General features: G+C 40.2%; 1 protein-coding gene across 3 annotated transcripts in view; it reads left to right on the top strand.

Annotated features, from left to right (window-relative positions):
• rad18 (RAD18 E3 ubiquitin protein ligase) overlaps positions 1-13,724 on the top strand; it is a 206,667-nt gene that overhangs the window by 102,279 nt on the left and 90,664 nt on the right. For all 3 annotated transcript variants that reach the window (XM_060919547.1, XM_060919545.1, XM_060919546.1), the window contains one exon: positions 13,093-13,218. In XM_060919547.1, the coding sequence (XP_060775530.1) occupies positions 13,093-13,218 (126 nt within the window). The remainder of the gene's footprint in view (positions 1-13,092; positions 13,219-13,724) is intronic.

Raw genomic sequence — 13,724 nt, 5'->3', positions numbered from 1 at the left:
TACATAGAACAGTGGGCATAGAAACCATAATCATCTGAGCAGGGAGAACACAGAGCCAACGCTCAATAAGTTACTAGATATTGTTATAAATATTTTCTACACCATATCTACAGTTTTTCCGGTCTTTGTTCATTGGGACAAATCTCCAGAACACATTGCATTTCTACAGCTCTGTTGTCACCAACCATAATTTTCAGCTCACATCAATATAAAAATTTCTTGCAATACCCACACCGTGCTTGGGTCATTTCCTGAAGTTGGGATGATTCAGGATCAAGTCGCTTCTTTCCTCACTGCATTCAAAACGGCACTGGAGTTTGATCTGAGCTTTACCCGAGTGTAGTTTTCCACAACTGGGCGCAGTGGACCGGGATCCAGGTCAAAAGAACTAAACCCTGCGTATGTGAAACCACCCTGAGAAGTATTTTCTCGTGTGCTGTTTATTTTTGTCTCGAGGACCGATCTTCAGTCTTGTATGTGAAGTAGGGTGCATCGGTTGCGCTCACTTTCATAAACTCTGATGCATTTTTGTTTGGGTGTTCCTTTTCACCAATAAAGACATCCTGTAAAATGTTTTGACCATATTCAAAAGTCTAATGGTGGCACCATGAGGTTCATTTTTTGCCAAAAAACACTTATTTTATGTTTTCGTGTAAGGTTTGAATCACAATGTTGGACTCCATTTATTGATTTCTTGTGACCCAGAGATCATGTTAAGAACCTTTGCAAGGGATTGAGAAGCATTAATGTGATTCATAATACATTTGTATTGTTTAAAAGTAGTTGAACAATGATTCAATGAACAGCTAAAACTCAAACTGTGCTTGATAATATATTTAGAATATGTACTAAAAATGTGTATCTAAGATATTTGGTATACTCTATAAAGCCTAGGTCACAACCAGACATACGATTTTTTGGCCGTGCGATTTTTGGCGTTTCCCAAATCGCTGTGGTTTTTTTTTTTGTTCGTGGAGAAAGACGCACATTGGCCGTAAGTTTGTCTTGCAACCCGAAAAAAATGTAAGCACCCGTAGAGTTTGTTTGACATGACAAAGAACCTCTGCGGCCAGTCTACGGCTTGAAAGTCAGCACGTCACACGCGCACCCTCCGTGCGTTTCTTGTGTTTTTTGCACGTAGACCAGCCGTAGGAGCACGTACGGCCGGCTGTGACCGAGGCTTAAGGTGCCATAATGTTTCATGAAAAGTGATCGAAATTTTGTCATAAAAGTCATAAAATAGCAGCTTTTTCCATAACTTTGAGCTCCTGGTGCCACCATTAAACTTTTGAATTTTGTCAAAATATTTCACCCAGTGTGTTTTCTTACCAAAAGGAACATAAAAACAAAAATGCATCATGATCGGAGGAACTTTTCATTTTTAGGGGGCAACTGATGCACCCTAATGTGAAGTGCTTTTATTTGTTTGTTTAAAAAAAAAAAAATCCAAGTTAAATGTTTTGCATTGCTGTCTTGCTCACCACCTTAGAAAAATCCACGAATGCAATATTTTAACAAGGCAATTTTGAGTGTAGTTTAAGTTCAAGTTTGTTGTATGCATTTAAAAAAAAAATAGGATTGAAATGCACTTTTTGTCCTGGCTCTCTCAGCCCATAAAAGCTATAAAATAATACCATTCATAAAACAACTCAAGACATTAATTAATTAAAAATAAGACGACCTAAAACCCATAGCAGCATGTAATAAATACAAAGATATTCATAAAAGCATCCATAAAAGTAATAATAATTAAAAAAAAAAAACCCTCTCCTTTTAGAGCCTGTAAATCTTCAGAGTGTCTAGAGGGTGTGTGTGACTGGCTGTATTTAATCCCAGGTCTTCTAGGTGTACTATATACTGCGTGCGCAGAACCTTGAAATGAGCTTCATATCGAACTCCAGCCTTCACAGTGCTGTAAATATAAAGCATGGCTCACATCTTTAAGCTAAAGGGCTACTCTGTGCAACGCGCCCTAATGCCCTGCTTCGTGAAGTAAATAGAAGAAATGAAGTTGCTTAAGATCATGGCAACTTTTGTTTTTCCCCCCCTCTTCTCGACAGTACCAAAGCAGCTGGTTGGTATTTGCCATGTATAATTGAGCTTGCAGAAAGAGATTTGCGTTAGGAAGGATGTTGAAATATTGATGTGCACCATTAGGGGGTCTCTATAAATAGCAGACCTACCGAGAGAACTTGTTGAATAATTGGTGAAAGGCACGATGAGTCACTCACTGACCTAGCGGAAGAGATGATGAATGGGAACGCGAGTTAGAGAGTGAATGAGAAGGGTGCCAACATAAACACACCGACATTGCTAAGGCCATTGGTGAGTCATAGTTCATCTTTGCTCGTCAAACAGAATGGTGCAAATAGAGCCATTTCTTCTCCCTGAACGTGCTTTGTAGTGTTCTGTGTGTCCGTATAGTTGGAAATGTGAACACCGTGGACATTTAAACTAGTCAAATAGGTGTTAGGGTGCATCAGTTGCCCTCACTTTCATAAAATCTGATGCATTTTTGTTTGGGTGTTCCTTTTCACCAATAAAGACATCCTGTACAATTTTTTGACCATATTCAAAAGTCTAATGGTGGCACCATGAGGTTCATTTTTTGCCAAAAAAACGCTTATTTTATGTTTTTGCGTAAGGTTTGAATCACAATGTTGGACTCCATGGGCGTCGCCACCATTGAATATGAAGGGGACGTGTCCCCCTCACATTTCATAATTCTTCGTTTGGACCCCCCCAAATTTAACATAAACTATTAGTTCACCCAGCGCCGTTTCTATTGCTTCGTGAAAGAATCCATTCCACTTGATCGATAAGAGAAAACACAGAGCACTGAAAATCCACTCCGGGTTTTCCGGGCGCTCCCTACAACAGCTCACCGCACGCGAGTGAAGTGAATCTCAGCGCGAGCAGAGAAATGTTGGTGCAGCTGCTTGAGAGTGGAGGAGGTGACGTCAGCCCCATTGCCACCTCACAATGGCTAGCTTTTGCTAAAACCTTATTCTTTTGTTATATGCCCTCAAAATTAACCCTAGGACACGTTAAATTAATGTTCAACTAAACAGTGAAATAAGCTTAGCCTAATGGGGTATTCTTGGTTGATGATGAATTGTTTGCAGTATTTGCTCCTCCCCAGACACAATGGACATAAGAACATTCTTTACAAAGAAGCGGAAAGTCAGTCAAAATTTCCCCACAGGACAGGGTTTTTTGTCCCAATGGAAATGTTAGTGCAGTTAGCTGGCTAGTCAATGTTAGATGTATCAGCTAGCTTAACGTTAGCTATCATTTAATTCAAACCCAGTAGGCCTGCCTTACTGTAATGCCAAGAGTGAGGTCAAGTCTGCTCTGATGATATTTATTGATTCCTTGTTTTGTCTGGTCTTTGCCAGTTTTCTGGAAAGTAAGATGGGAAATCAGTGTATGGGGAAGGAATAGTAGAGAGGAAAGCGATGGAGAGAGACGGATGTTATTCCAGGTGGATTGTGAAGGAAAGGGGGATAAAAGTTATGAAGTGGTAGAAATTGTGGTGGCACCAATGTAAGGAGTTATAGCTATAAACCTATTTGTTATACTAATCTGTAAATGCTACTGTAGTACCACCATTGCATGTAGGTTGACAAAACTGCACTTGTTCATTGTGTGAAGTTCTCTTTTATGCGTCATTGCTTGACCCAGTGTAATTTTGTGTTATGAAGACTGCATGATGCCACGTCATTTTTGTTATGAGTATCACTAAATCGGAGAAAAGTAAAATGCACCCACTAAAGTCACTGTTGGTGGTTAACAAAATTGCACCTGTTCATTGTGTGAAGTTATTTTTTATGTGTCACCGTTGTGTGATTTTGTGTTATGAAGTTTGCATGATGCCATGTCATGCCTGTTCATTGTGTGAAATTATGAATATTCTTATTTTTAAACATACAGTTGAGTGTCACTGTTGCTTGGCACAGTGGCATGTTGTGTTACATCTAAAACTAAATAAAAAAGGAAACACAAAATAAAAAGTAAAATGCACCCATAAAGTCATTGTTGGTGATAAACTGTGTCACATTCATCTCATTATCTTAGGCGTAGCAGTGGGTTTAAAACAGGCTGATGAATATATGGACTAGTTGAATGAGGACTTATTGTTGAGTCTCTAAAATAGTCATTGAATTAAGTGACTTTTGTAGGTAAAATTAGATGTTTAACAACCTGTTAAAATACACCAGAATGCAGGAAATGGCATCGAATTAATTAATTAATTTTCTGGGGGAAGACCCCCCGCCAGTGTGGTCCCCCCCCACATTAAAAATGCTTCTGACGCCCCTGTTGGACTCCATTTATTGATTTCTTGTGACCCAGAGATCATGTTAAGAACCTTTGCATTTAATAGGGGCTAGCATATACATAGGCGGCAAGCTTAAAACCAGGGTTAGAACATTTGATAGATAATGCTAGTGACACCCTAAAATAAACCTCCAAATATTTTTAGACATTCTAGACATACTGTCTACAGTATCTAAGATATTTGGTATACTGTATAAGGTGCCATAATGTTTCATGAAAAGTGATCGAAGTTTTGTCATAAAAGTCATAAAATAGCAGCTTTTTCCATAACTTTGAGCTCCTGGTGCCACCATTAAACTTTTGAATTTTGTCAAAATATTTCACCCAGTGTGTTTTCTTACCAAAAGGAACATAAAAACAAAAATGCATCATGATCGGAGGAACTTTTCATTTTTAGGGGGCAACTGATGCACCCTAATAGGTGTTCATGGGTCATAAAGAGTTATAACCCTTCCTCTGAATGGCCCTTCAGTGTTCACTGTCTGTCCATTGGCTGGACATGAATTTAATCACATTACATTTTTTTGGCTGAAATATGTGTGTTGCGTTTTTCGACAAACATACTTTCTCTGACCCAGAAGCAAAACAGCTGAACCTTTTCTTTTTTTTTTGACATGCCTTGGAAAGGAAGAAATCTCCAGAAAATGAATTAAACGTCTTTGCTTCTCTCGCGTAAGTGTTTTGTGTAATGTGCTGTCTTTGCTCGTTACTCTCGAGATTAAACACGGCGGCTGTGTTTACCGGTTTGAGTACACACATGCCTGAATTCACGATTGCTCTTGTTTGTACATTGTAGCGATTCCATAAAAACCGCTAACTAACGACCGTGCCTGTCTTTTCAAAGTCAAGCGAGTATCAAAAGTGCACCCTCACAATCAGTACAGGTCATGTGTGAAGGTTTCTTTATTATTCACCGGGTTCAAAAGTGTAATGAAAGTATTGCTCACTAAATATTTTCATAGCACTGCATTACAGATGTTTCTTAAATGCTTGTGACTTTTTTTTTTTTTTTTGGTCTCTGTTTTCATTCTTTCATTGATTGGGCACTGAACTTAAGGTATATTTTCTTACAGCAACTCTGTGGACCGTGTCCCACTGAAACAAATGCGTATCCAAATATTTGTGTTGTTCTGCTTTCTATTACACTGCGCTTGAGGCATCTGGTGTCGACAATAAGCTGGAATCGGTGGCGTCAAACCTAATGAGCAGATGTGCTCAAGTGAAGGTCACACACGCGAAGTGGTGCAAAGAAAAACCTGTAGCAAAGTCATTTCCAATAAATTTTATGCTGACATGGAGTTTCCAGACGGTCTAAAACCCTGTCTTACAGAAATGATCAGGTTCAAGCTGTGAGGATTTTCACACTTAAATCCACTGCTATAAAAACAGGTTTGTTTTGTGTTGCATCACTTTTTCAGCATTTTAAGGCTAGTAGGTCATATTTTGAAAATGAATAGCATTGTTATAAATCTATCTGCCACTACAGCAGTGGTTCTTGATTGCTGACATGGAAGCCCCAGGCACTGCACATTTTTGTTGTCCTTTCAGACCCAGGACTAGAACAGAGAACCACTGCACTACAATAAGGCTGTGGCATTTTCTAAGAAACGGATCATGACAAAGCATGCTGTTCTAGCAAAATAATCTCTCTGAGGTGGTCTGATGAAGTGGAAGAAACCCTAAAGTGGATTATTTTCCGATAACAGCGCATCCCATAGCGTTTTATTCCTCTTGTGCCATAGTGATTTGCCAACAATTACATTTTATAACTGGCTCCTGAATGACACTTCCTGCTTTTTAGCCATTTATTGTTAATGCTAGGAAACGTCCATGAGACGTGTTGGTTCCTATTACCACTTCTATCGCAGCAGGAATCACCAGCTTGCTTGCTTTATTTTTCTCTCTCTCTCGCTTGCGCTTGAAGATTCCCCTGTAGTGGAAACCTTATAAAGCACCAACAACTGAGATTTCTTCTCTTTATTGTTAAATACAACCCCAAAAAAGTTGGGACAAAGTACAAATTGTAAATTAAAACGGAATGCAATGATGTGGAAGTTTCAAAATTCCATATTTTATTCAGAATAGAACATAGATGACATATCAAATGTTTAAACTGAGAAAATGTATCATTTAAAGAGAAAAATTAGGTGATTTTAAATTTCATGACAACACCACATCTCAAAAAAGTTGGGACAAGGCCATGTTTACCACTGTGAGACGTCCCCTTTTCTCTTTACAACAGTCTGTAAACGTCTGGGGACTGAGGAGACAAGTTGCTCAAGTTTAGGGATAGGAATGTTAACCCATTCTTGTCTAATGTAGGATTCTAGTTGCTCAACTGTCTTAGGTCTTTTTTGTCGTATCTTCCGTTTTATGATGCGCCAAATGTTTTCTATGGGTGAAAGATCTGGACTGCAGGCTGGCCAGTTCAGTACCCGGACCCTTCTTCTACGCAGCCATGATGCTGTAATTGATGCAGTATGTGGTTTGGCATTGTCATGCTGGAAAATGCAAGATGTTCCCTGAAAGAGACGTCGTCTGGATGGGAGCATATGTTGCTCTAGAACCTGGATATACCTTTCAGCATTGATGGTGTCTTTCCAGATGTGTAAGCTGCCCATGCCACACGCACTAATGCAACCCCATACCATCAGAGATGCAGGCTTCTGAACTGAGCACTGATAGCAACTTGGGTCGTCCTTCTCCTCTTTAGTCCGAATGACACGGCGTCCCTGATTTCCATAAAGAACTTCACATTTTGATTCGTCTGACCACAGAACAGTTTTCCACTTTGCCACAGTCCATTTTAAATGAGCCTTGGCCCAGAGAAGACGTCTGCGCTTCTGGATCGTGTTTAGATACGGCTTCTTCTTTGAACTACAGAGTTTTAGCTGGCAACGGCGGATGGCACGGTGAATTGTGTTCACAGATAATGTTCTCTGGAAATATTCCTGAGCCCATTTTGTGATTTCCAATACAGTAGCATGCCTGTATGTGATGCAGTGCCGTCTAAGGGCCTGAAGATCACGGGCACCCAGTATGGTTTTCCGGCCTTGACCCTTGCGCACAGAGATTCTTCCAGATTCTCTGAATCTTTTGATTATATTATGCACTGTAGATGATGATATGTTCAAACTCTTTGCAATTTTACACTGTCGAACTCCTTTCTGATATTGCACCACTATTTGTCGGCGCAGAATTAGGGGGATTGGTGATCCTCTTCCCATCTTTACTTCTGAGAGCCGCTGCCACTCCAAGATGCTCTTTTTATACCCAGTCATGTTAATGACCTATTGCCAATTGACCTAATGAGTTGCAATTTGGTCCTCCAGCTGTTCCTTTTTTGCACCTTTAACTTTTCCAGCCTCTTATTGCCCCTGTCCCAACTTTTTTGAGATGTGTTGCTGTCATGAATTTTCAAATGAGCCAATATTTGGCATGAAATTTCAAAATGTCTCACTTTCGACATTTGATATGTTGTCTATGTTCTATTGTGAATACATTATCGGTTTTTGAGATTTGTAAATTATTGCATTCCGTTTTTATTTACAATTTGTACTTTGTCCCAACTTTTTTGGAATTGGGGTTGTAAATGTCTAATCTGAAAGCTTAAGTGTAACAATTTTTTATAACACATTTTTAAAAAAAAAGTCTTATTTTAAATTGTCGTGTCCCATTGTGCCGATTGAGTGAGCCGTTACTACAGAAATGACATAAGCACATTTAATGAGTATTGTGTAAACCATACTATAAATAATTCAAATTGCATACAGAGCTATTATTCATGCTGTTAGAGAAAATTAATGCATGCCTTCTGACCGGTCATTTTCAAGAATTCATTAAATGTTCAGTATTTCAGCTCATTTAATTGAAACATTAATATGCATCTATCAAGATTAAAAGCAAACAAATCGCAGTAAGTTACTGCTGAACAAGTCCTGTATGAGTTTAAAAAAAAAACTTGAAAAAGAGCTGTCGTCTGGTAATAAGGCAACGCCTAAGCCTTGCACGGGGGGAGGAGATGTAGCTATTGACATCAGGACCTGAGATGTGGCATTTCTTCAGTGTAGACAATGTGACATTTGCGCACAACTCAACATGCTGCTCTTCTGCCAGCTCCAGCCAGGCACAAGATCCTGCTGTATCTGACGGCACCTTTGATTCACCCGATACGTGACATTTTACCCATTTTGGTTTTATGAGGAGAAAGATAGAAACTGAGATGATGTGTACAAACCCCATTTCCAGAAAAGTTCGAATATTTTCCAAATTATGACAAAAATCTGTGATTTGGTAATTCATGTGGACCTTTATTTAACTGACAGAAGCACAAAGAAAAGATTTTCAATAGTTTTACTGACCAACTTAATTGTATTTTGTAAATATTAACAAAGTTAGAATTTGATGCCTACAACACACTCAAATTGAGATAGAGGTATTATTACCATTGTATTGCATCATCTTTCCTTTAATAACACTTTTTATCCATATGGGAACTGAGGAAACTAATTGTTGCAGTTTTGCAACTGGAATTTTTGTCCATTCTTGCTTGATACAAGACTTCAGCTGCTCAACAGTCCGTGGCCACCATTATCTGATTCTCCTCTTCATGATGCGCCGAACATTCTCAATAGGAGACAGATCTGGACTGGCAGCAGGCCAGTCAAACACATGCACTCTGTGTCTATGAAGCCATGCTGTTGTAGCCCGTGCAGAATGAGGCCTGGCATTGTCCTACTCATATAAGCATGGACTTCCTGGGAAGAGCTGTCGCCTTGATGGCAACATGTATATCTCTCTGAAATCCCAATATACGCCTCTGCATCAATGGTACCTTCAGATGCACAACTCGCCCGTGCTGTGAGCACCGATTCCCCAAAAAACGCCATTACAGATGGTGGCTTTTGCACCTTTCTCTGATCAACAAACTAGATGGCCGTGCTCACTTTTGGCACGGAGAACTTGATGTCCAGTTTTCCCGAGAACAAGCTGAAATTTGGACTCCTCTGACCACAACGCACACTTCCATCGTCTTTTGGTCCATGTGAGATGAGTTTGGGCCCAAGAAATTGACCGCATTTCATCAGTTCATAGAATTGATTTGAATGGCTTCCTTCTTGTATAATACAGTTTCAGGTTGCATTTCTCAATGCAACAGCAAACTGTGTTAAGTGACCAGCGGTTTTCCGAAGTGCTCCCGAGCCCCTGTGACTTGTATTTGTCGCATTAGCCTGACCGTTTCTCAGGCAGTGCCGTCTGAGGGCTTGGAGGTCACACACATTCGACAGTGGTTTCTGACCTTGCGCTTTATGCACTGAGGTGTCTCTGAATTCCTTGACTCTTTTCACAGTATACTGCAGATTTTGAAAGACCTAAAATCTCTGCGATCTTGTGCTGAGATGTTCTTTTTTGAATTAACACTTTTCTCTCGTGAATTTTAGCACAAAGCAGTGAGCCACGACCCATCCTTGCTTGCAAATACTGAGCCTTTGGTGCTGCTCCTTTTATATCCAGTCATGTTGCCAATTAACGTGGACAGCACGGTGGTGTAGTGGTTAGCACTGTTGCCTCACAGCAAGAAGGTTCTGGGTTCAAGCCCCGTGGCTGGCGAGGGCCTTTCTGTGTGGAGTTTGCATGTTCTCCCCGTGTCTGCGTGGGTTTCTTCCGGGTGCTCCGGTTTCCCCCACAGTCCAAAGACATGCAGTTGGGTTAACATGGGGCAGCCTTGGGCTGAAGTGCCCTTGAGCAAGGCACCTAACCCCCAACTGCTCCCTGGGTGCTGTAGCACAGCTGCCCAAAGCTCTGGGTGTGTGCGCGTGCGTGTGTGTGTTCACTGCTTCAGATGGGTTAAATGCAGAGGATGAATTTCACTGTGCTTGAGTGTGCATGTGATGAATAAAGGATTATTATCTTCCAAAATGTAATTACTTGAATATCCTATAAACTTTTTTCAGTCTTATTTTGTCTGTCTCAACTTTTTTGTGTGTTTCAGATATCAAATTCTAACTTTGTTTTACAAAATGGAATCAAGTTGATCAGTAAAACTATTGAAAATCTTTTCTTTTGTGTTTTTGTCAGTGAAATAAAGGCTCCATATGAATTAAGAAATCTCATTTTTGTTTTTATTGCATTTTGGAAAATGTCCCAACTTTTCTGGAAATGGGGTTTGCAATTGTAAGCTTCCTCAGCTGGAGCATTTGGGGTTTCAAGGATATTTTGAAGGAAACATGGTTGACCGTCTGTGCAATCAAGTTGGAGCACAGATGAGCAGTAACCTTGAGAATGAGGGAAGAAAATTATGAGGAATTTATGACGACAGTCCAACCTAATATCAGGGTTTTCATTATATTCTGGTGTCTGTTTAATGAGGGCCATTTTGGGGGAAATGCACTGCAGTGGTTTTGCATCTTAAATATGTGCTTAGACTTTTTTTGACTCCTAGTTTAACAAATCAGAAGTGTTGTTTTCTGTAGTTTCTCCTGGATAATGTCATGTGCAATATAGCAAGCAGTGCACTGCTATCTATAAATGTGTGTTTGTGATATTGTCTGCAAATCTAGAGTGTAATGTTAACATTCTTTCTCAGATTGCCTTTTCGCTAAATTACTACCACGGCCCTAGGAAAGGCCTTGTATTCAGTCCATGAAACGGCCATACATCCTGTATCCCAAGAAAGACATTTCAGATGACCTCTTTGGACATGCACGATTACTTTATATATCCATTAACTTGTTAGATCTTGTGAATAATCTCATACAGTGGGGCAAAAAAGTATTTAGTCAGTCACTAATTGTGCAAGTTCTCCCACTTCAAATGAGAGAGGCCTGTAATTTTCATCATGGGTAGGCTATACTTCAACTATGAGAGACAGAATGGGGGGAAAGAATCCAGAAAATCACATTTGTCTGATTTTTAAAGAATTTATTTGCAAATTATGGTGGAAAATAAATATTTGGTCAATAACAAAAGTTCATCTCAATACTTTGTTATATACCCTTTGTTGGCAATGACTGAGGTCAAACGTTTTCTGTAAGTCTTCACAAGGTTTTCACACACTGTTGCTGGTATTTTGGCCCATTCCTCCATGCAGATCTCCTCTAGAGCAGTGATGTTTTGGGGCTGTCGCTGGGCAACACGGACTTTCAACTCCCTCCAAAGATTTTCTATGGGGTTGAGATCTGGAGACTGGCTAGGCCACTCCAGGACCTTGAAATGCTTCTTACGAAGCCACTCCTTCGTTGCCCGGGCGGTGTGTTTGGGATCATTGTCATGCTGAAAGACCCAGCCACGTTTCATCTTCAATGCCCTTGCTGATGGAAGGAGGTTTTCACTCAAAATCTCACGATACATGGGCCCATTCATTCTTTCCTTTACACGGCTCAGTCGTCCTGGTCCCTTTGCAGAAAAACAGCCCCAAAGCATGATGTTTCCACCCCCATGCTTCACAGTAGGTATGGTGTTTTTTGGATGCAACTCAGCATTCTTTCTCCTCCAAACACGACAAGTTGAGTTTTTACCAAAAAGTTCTATTTTGGTTTCATCTGACCATATGACATTCTCCCAATCCTCTTCTGGATCATCCAAATGCTCTCTAGCAAACTTCAGACGGGCCTGGACATGTACTGGCTTAAGCAGGGAGACACGTCTGGCACTGCAGGATTTGAGTCCTTGGCGGCGTAGTGTGTTACTGATGGTAGCCTTTGTTACTTTGGTCCCAGCTCTCTGCAGGTCATTCACTAGGTCCCCCCGTGTGGTTCTGGGATTTTTGCTCACCGTTCTTGTGATCATTTTGACCCCACGGGGTGAGAGCTTGCATGGAGCCCCAGATCGAGGGAGATTATCAGTGGTCTTGTATGTCTTCCATTTTCTAATAATTGCTCCCACAGTTGATTTCTTCACACCAAGCTGCTTACCTATTGCAGATTCAGTCTTCCCAGCCTGGTGCAGGTCTACAATTTTGTTTCTGGTGTCCTTTGACAGCTCTTTGGTCTTGGCCATAGTGGAGTTTGGAGTGTGACTGTTTGAGGTTGTGGACAGGTGTCTTTTATACTGATACCGAGTTCAAACAGGTGCCATTAATACAGGTAACGAGTGGAGGACAGAGGAGCCTCTTAAAGAAGTTGTTACAGGTCTGTGAGAGCCAGAAATCTTGCTTGTTTGTAGGTGACCAAATACTTATTTTACCGAGGAATTTACCAATTAATTCATTAAAAATCCTACAATGTGATTTCCTGGATTCTTTCCCCCCATTCTGTCTCTCATAGTTGAGGTATACCTATGATGAAAATTACAGGCCTCTCTCATCTTTTTAAGTGGGAGAACTTGCACAATTGGTGGCTGACTAAATACTTTTTTGCCCCACTGTATAGTTTGTGCTTTTACCATATCAGTGTTCCCCCCCCCCCCCCCCTTCCCCTAACACAATTCCATATGCAGGTCACTACTCCGTGACGTCACACTCGCATGTATGAAATCTATGTGTGAAGGAAATACGAGCTCACATTCATGATCACTAGTCAAGATGTGCTCTGGTTGAAAAATCAGAGCACATCTTGACTAGTGATCATGAATGTGCAAGTTCAAAATAGGACTATTGGACACTATCGGATTCAAATATCCAAAAGATATTTGAATCCGACAGTGTCCAATAGTCCTATTTTGGCATAATGTAAAGCACCTTAATTCTGTATTTCAGTTTGAATTGATCAAACATGCAATCATTAACCACACTAATCTCTCTCAATGTCTTTTTAGGGAAACAGCACAGCAGTGAGTTTTCTCGGTTAATTGCTCAGGTTAGAGGTCGTTTGGAAAATTCTCGGAGAGCCCAAATTACACAGGAAGGTGGGAAATCGGCGGCGGCGGCATCGTGTTACAGTGGTAAGGACTGCATTAGTTCTGTCAGATGGGCCTTTTATCCAGATCAAGTGAACTGGTGTCGAGTGGCTAATAAGTAACTAGAAGGGCCCTTGGTAGAGTACGTACATACCTTCACCAAGCCACACGTTATCAAGATCAAAATTAAATCATTGAGGATAGGATAATACTAAAGCTGCACATATTTCATCGAAATCCATTCACTACTTTTTGAGTTACATGGGGAACAGGCCAAAAAAATTCTGGATCCACAAAAAAAATATATATATATATATATATATATATATATATATATGAGTGATTCCACACTTATGGGTACTGAAATGGGGACATGAACTTATTCACCTAAAACCATTTCTTTTTTTACCATCAGGTCACAAAACATGTAATCTTTAATGAATGATATGTTAAAAGATAACTTTAATTTTCTGAGATGTAATAAAAACATTTATTTGCCAAAGTCAAGCCTATGAGTTCCAAAATGATGTCTGTTACATTACTTCTGTTAC

The sequence above is a fragment of the Neoarius graeffei genome, chromosome 4 (genome assembly GCF_027579695.1).
Source record: "Neoarius graeffei isolate fNeoGra1 chromosome 4, fNeoGra1.pri, whole genome shotgun sequence".
Lineage (NCBI taxonomy): Eukaryota > Metazoa > Chordata > Actinopteri > Siluriformes > Ariidae > Neoarius > Neoarius graeffei.
Note: the sequence above shows the minus strand (reverse complement) of the source record. Positions and strands in the feature narration are given on the sequence as shown.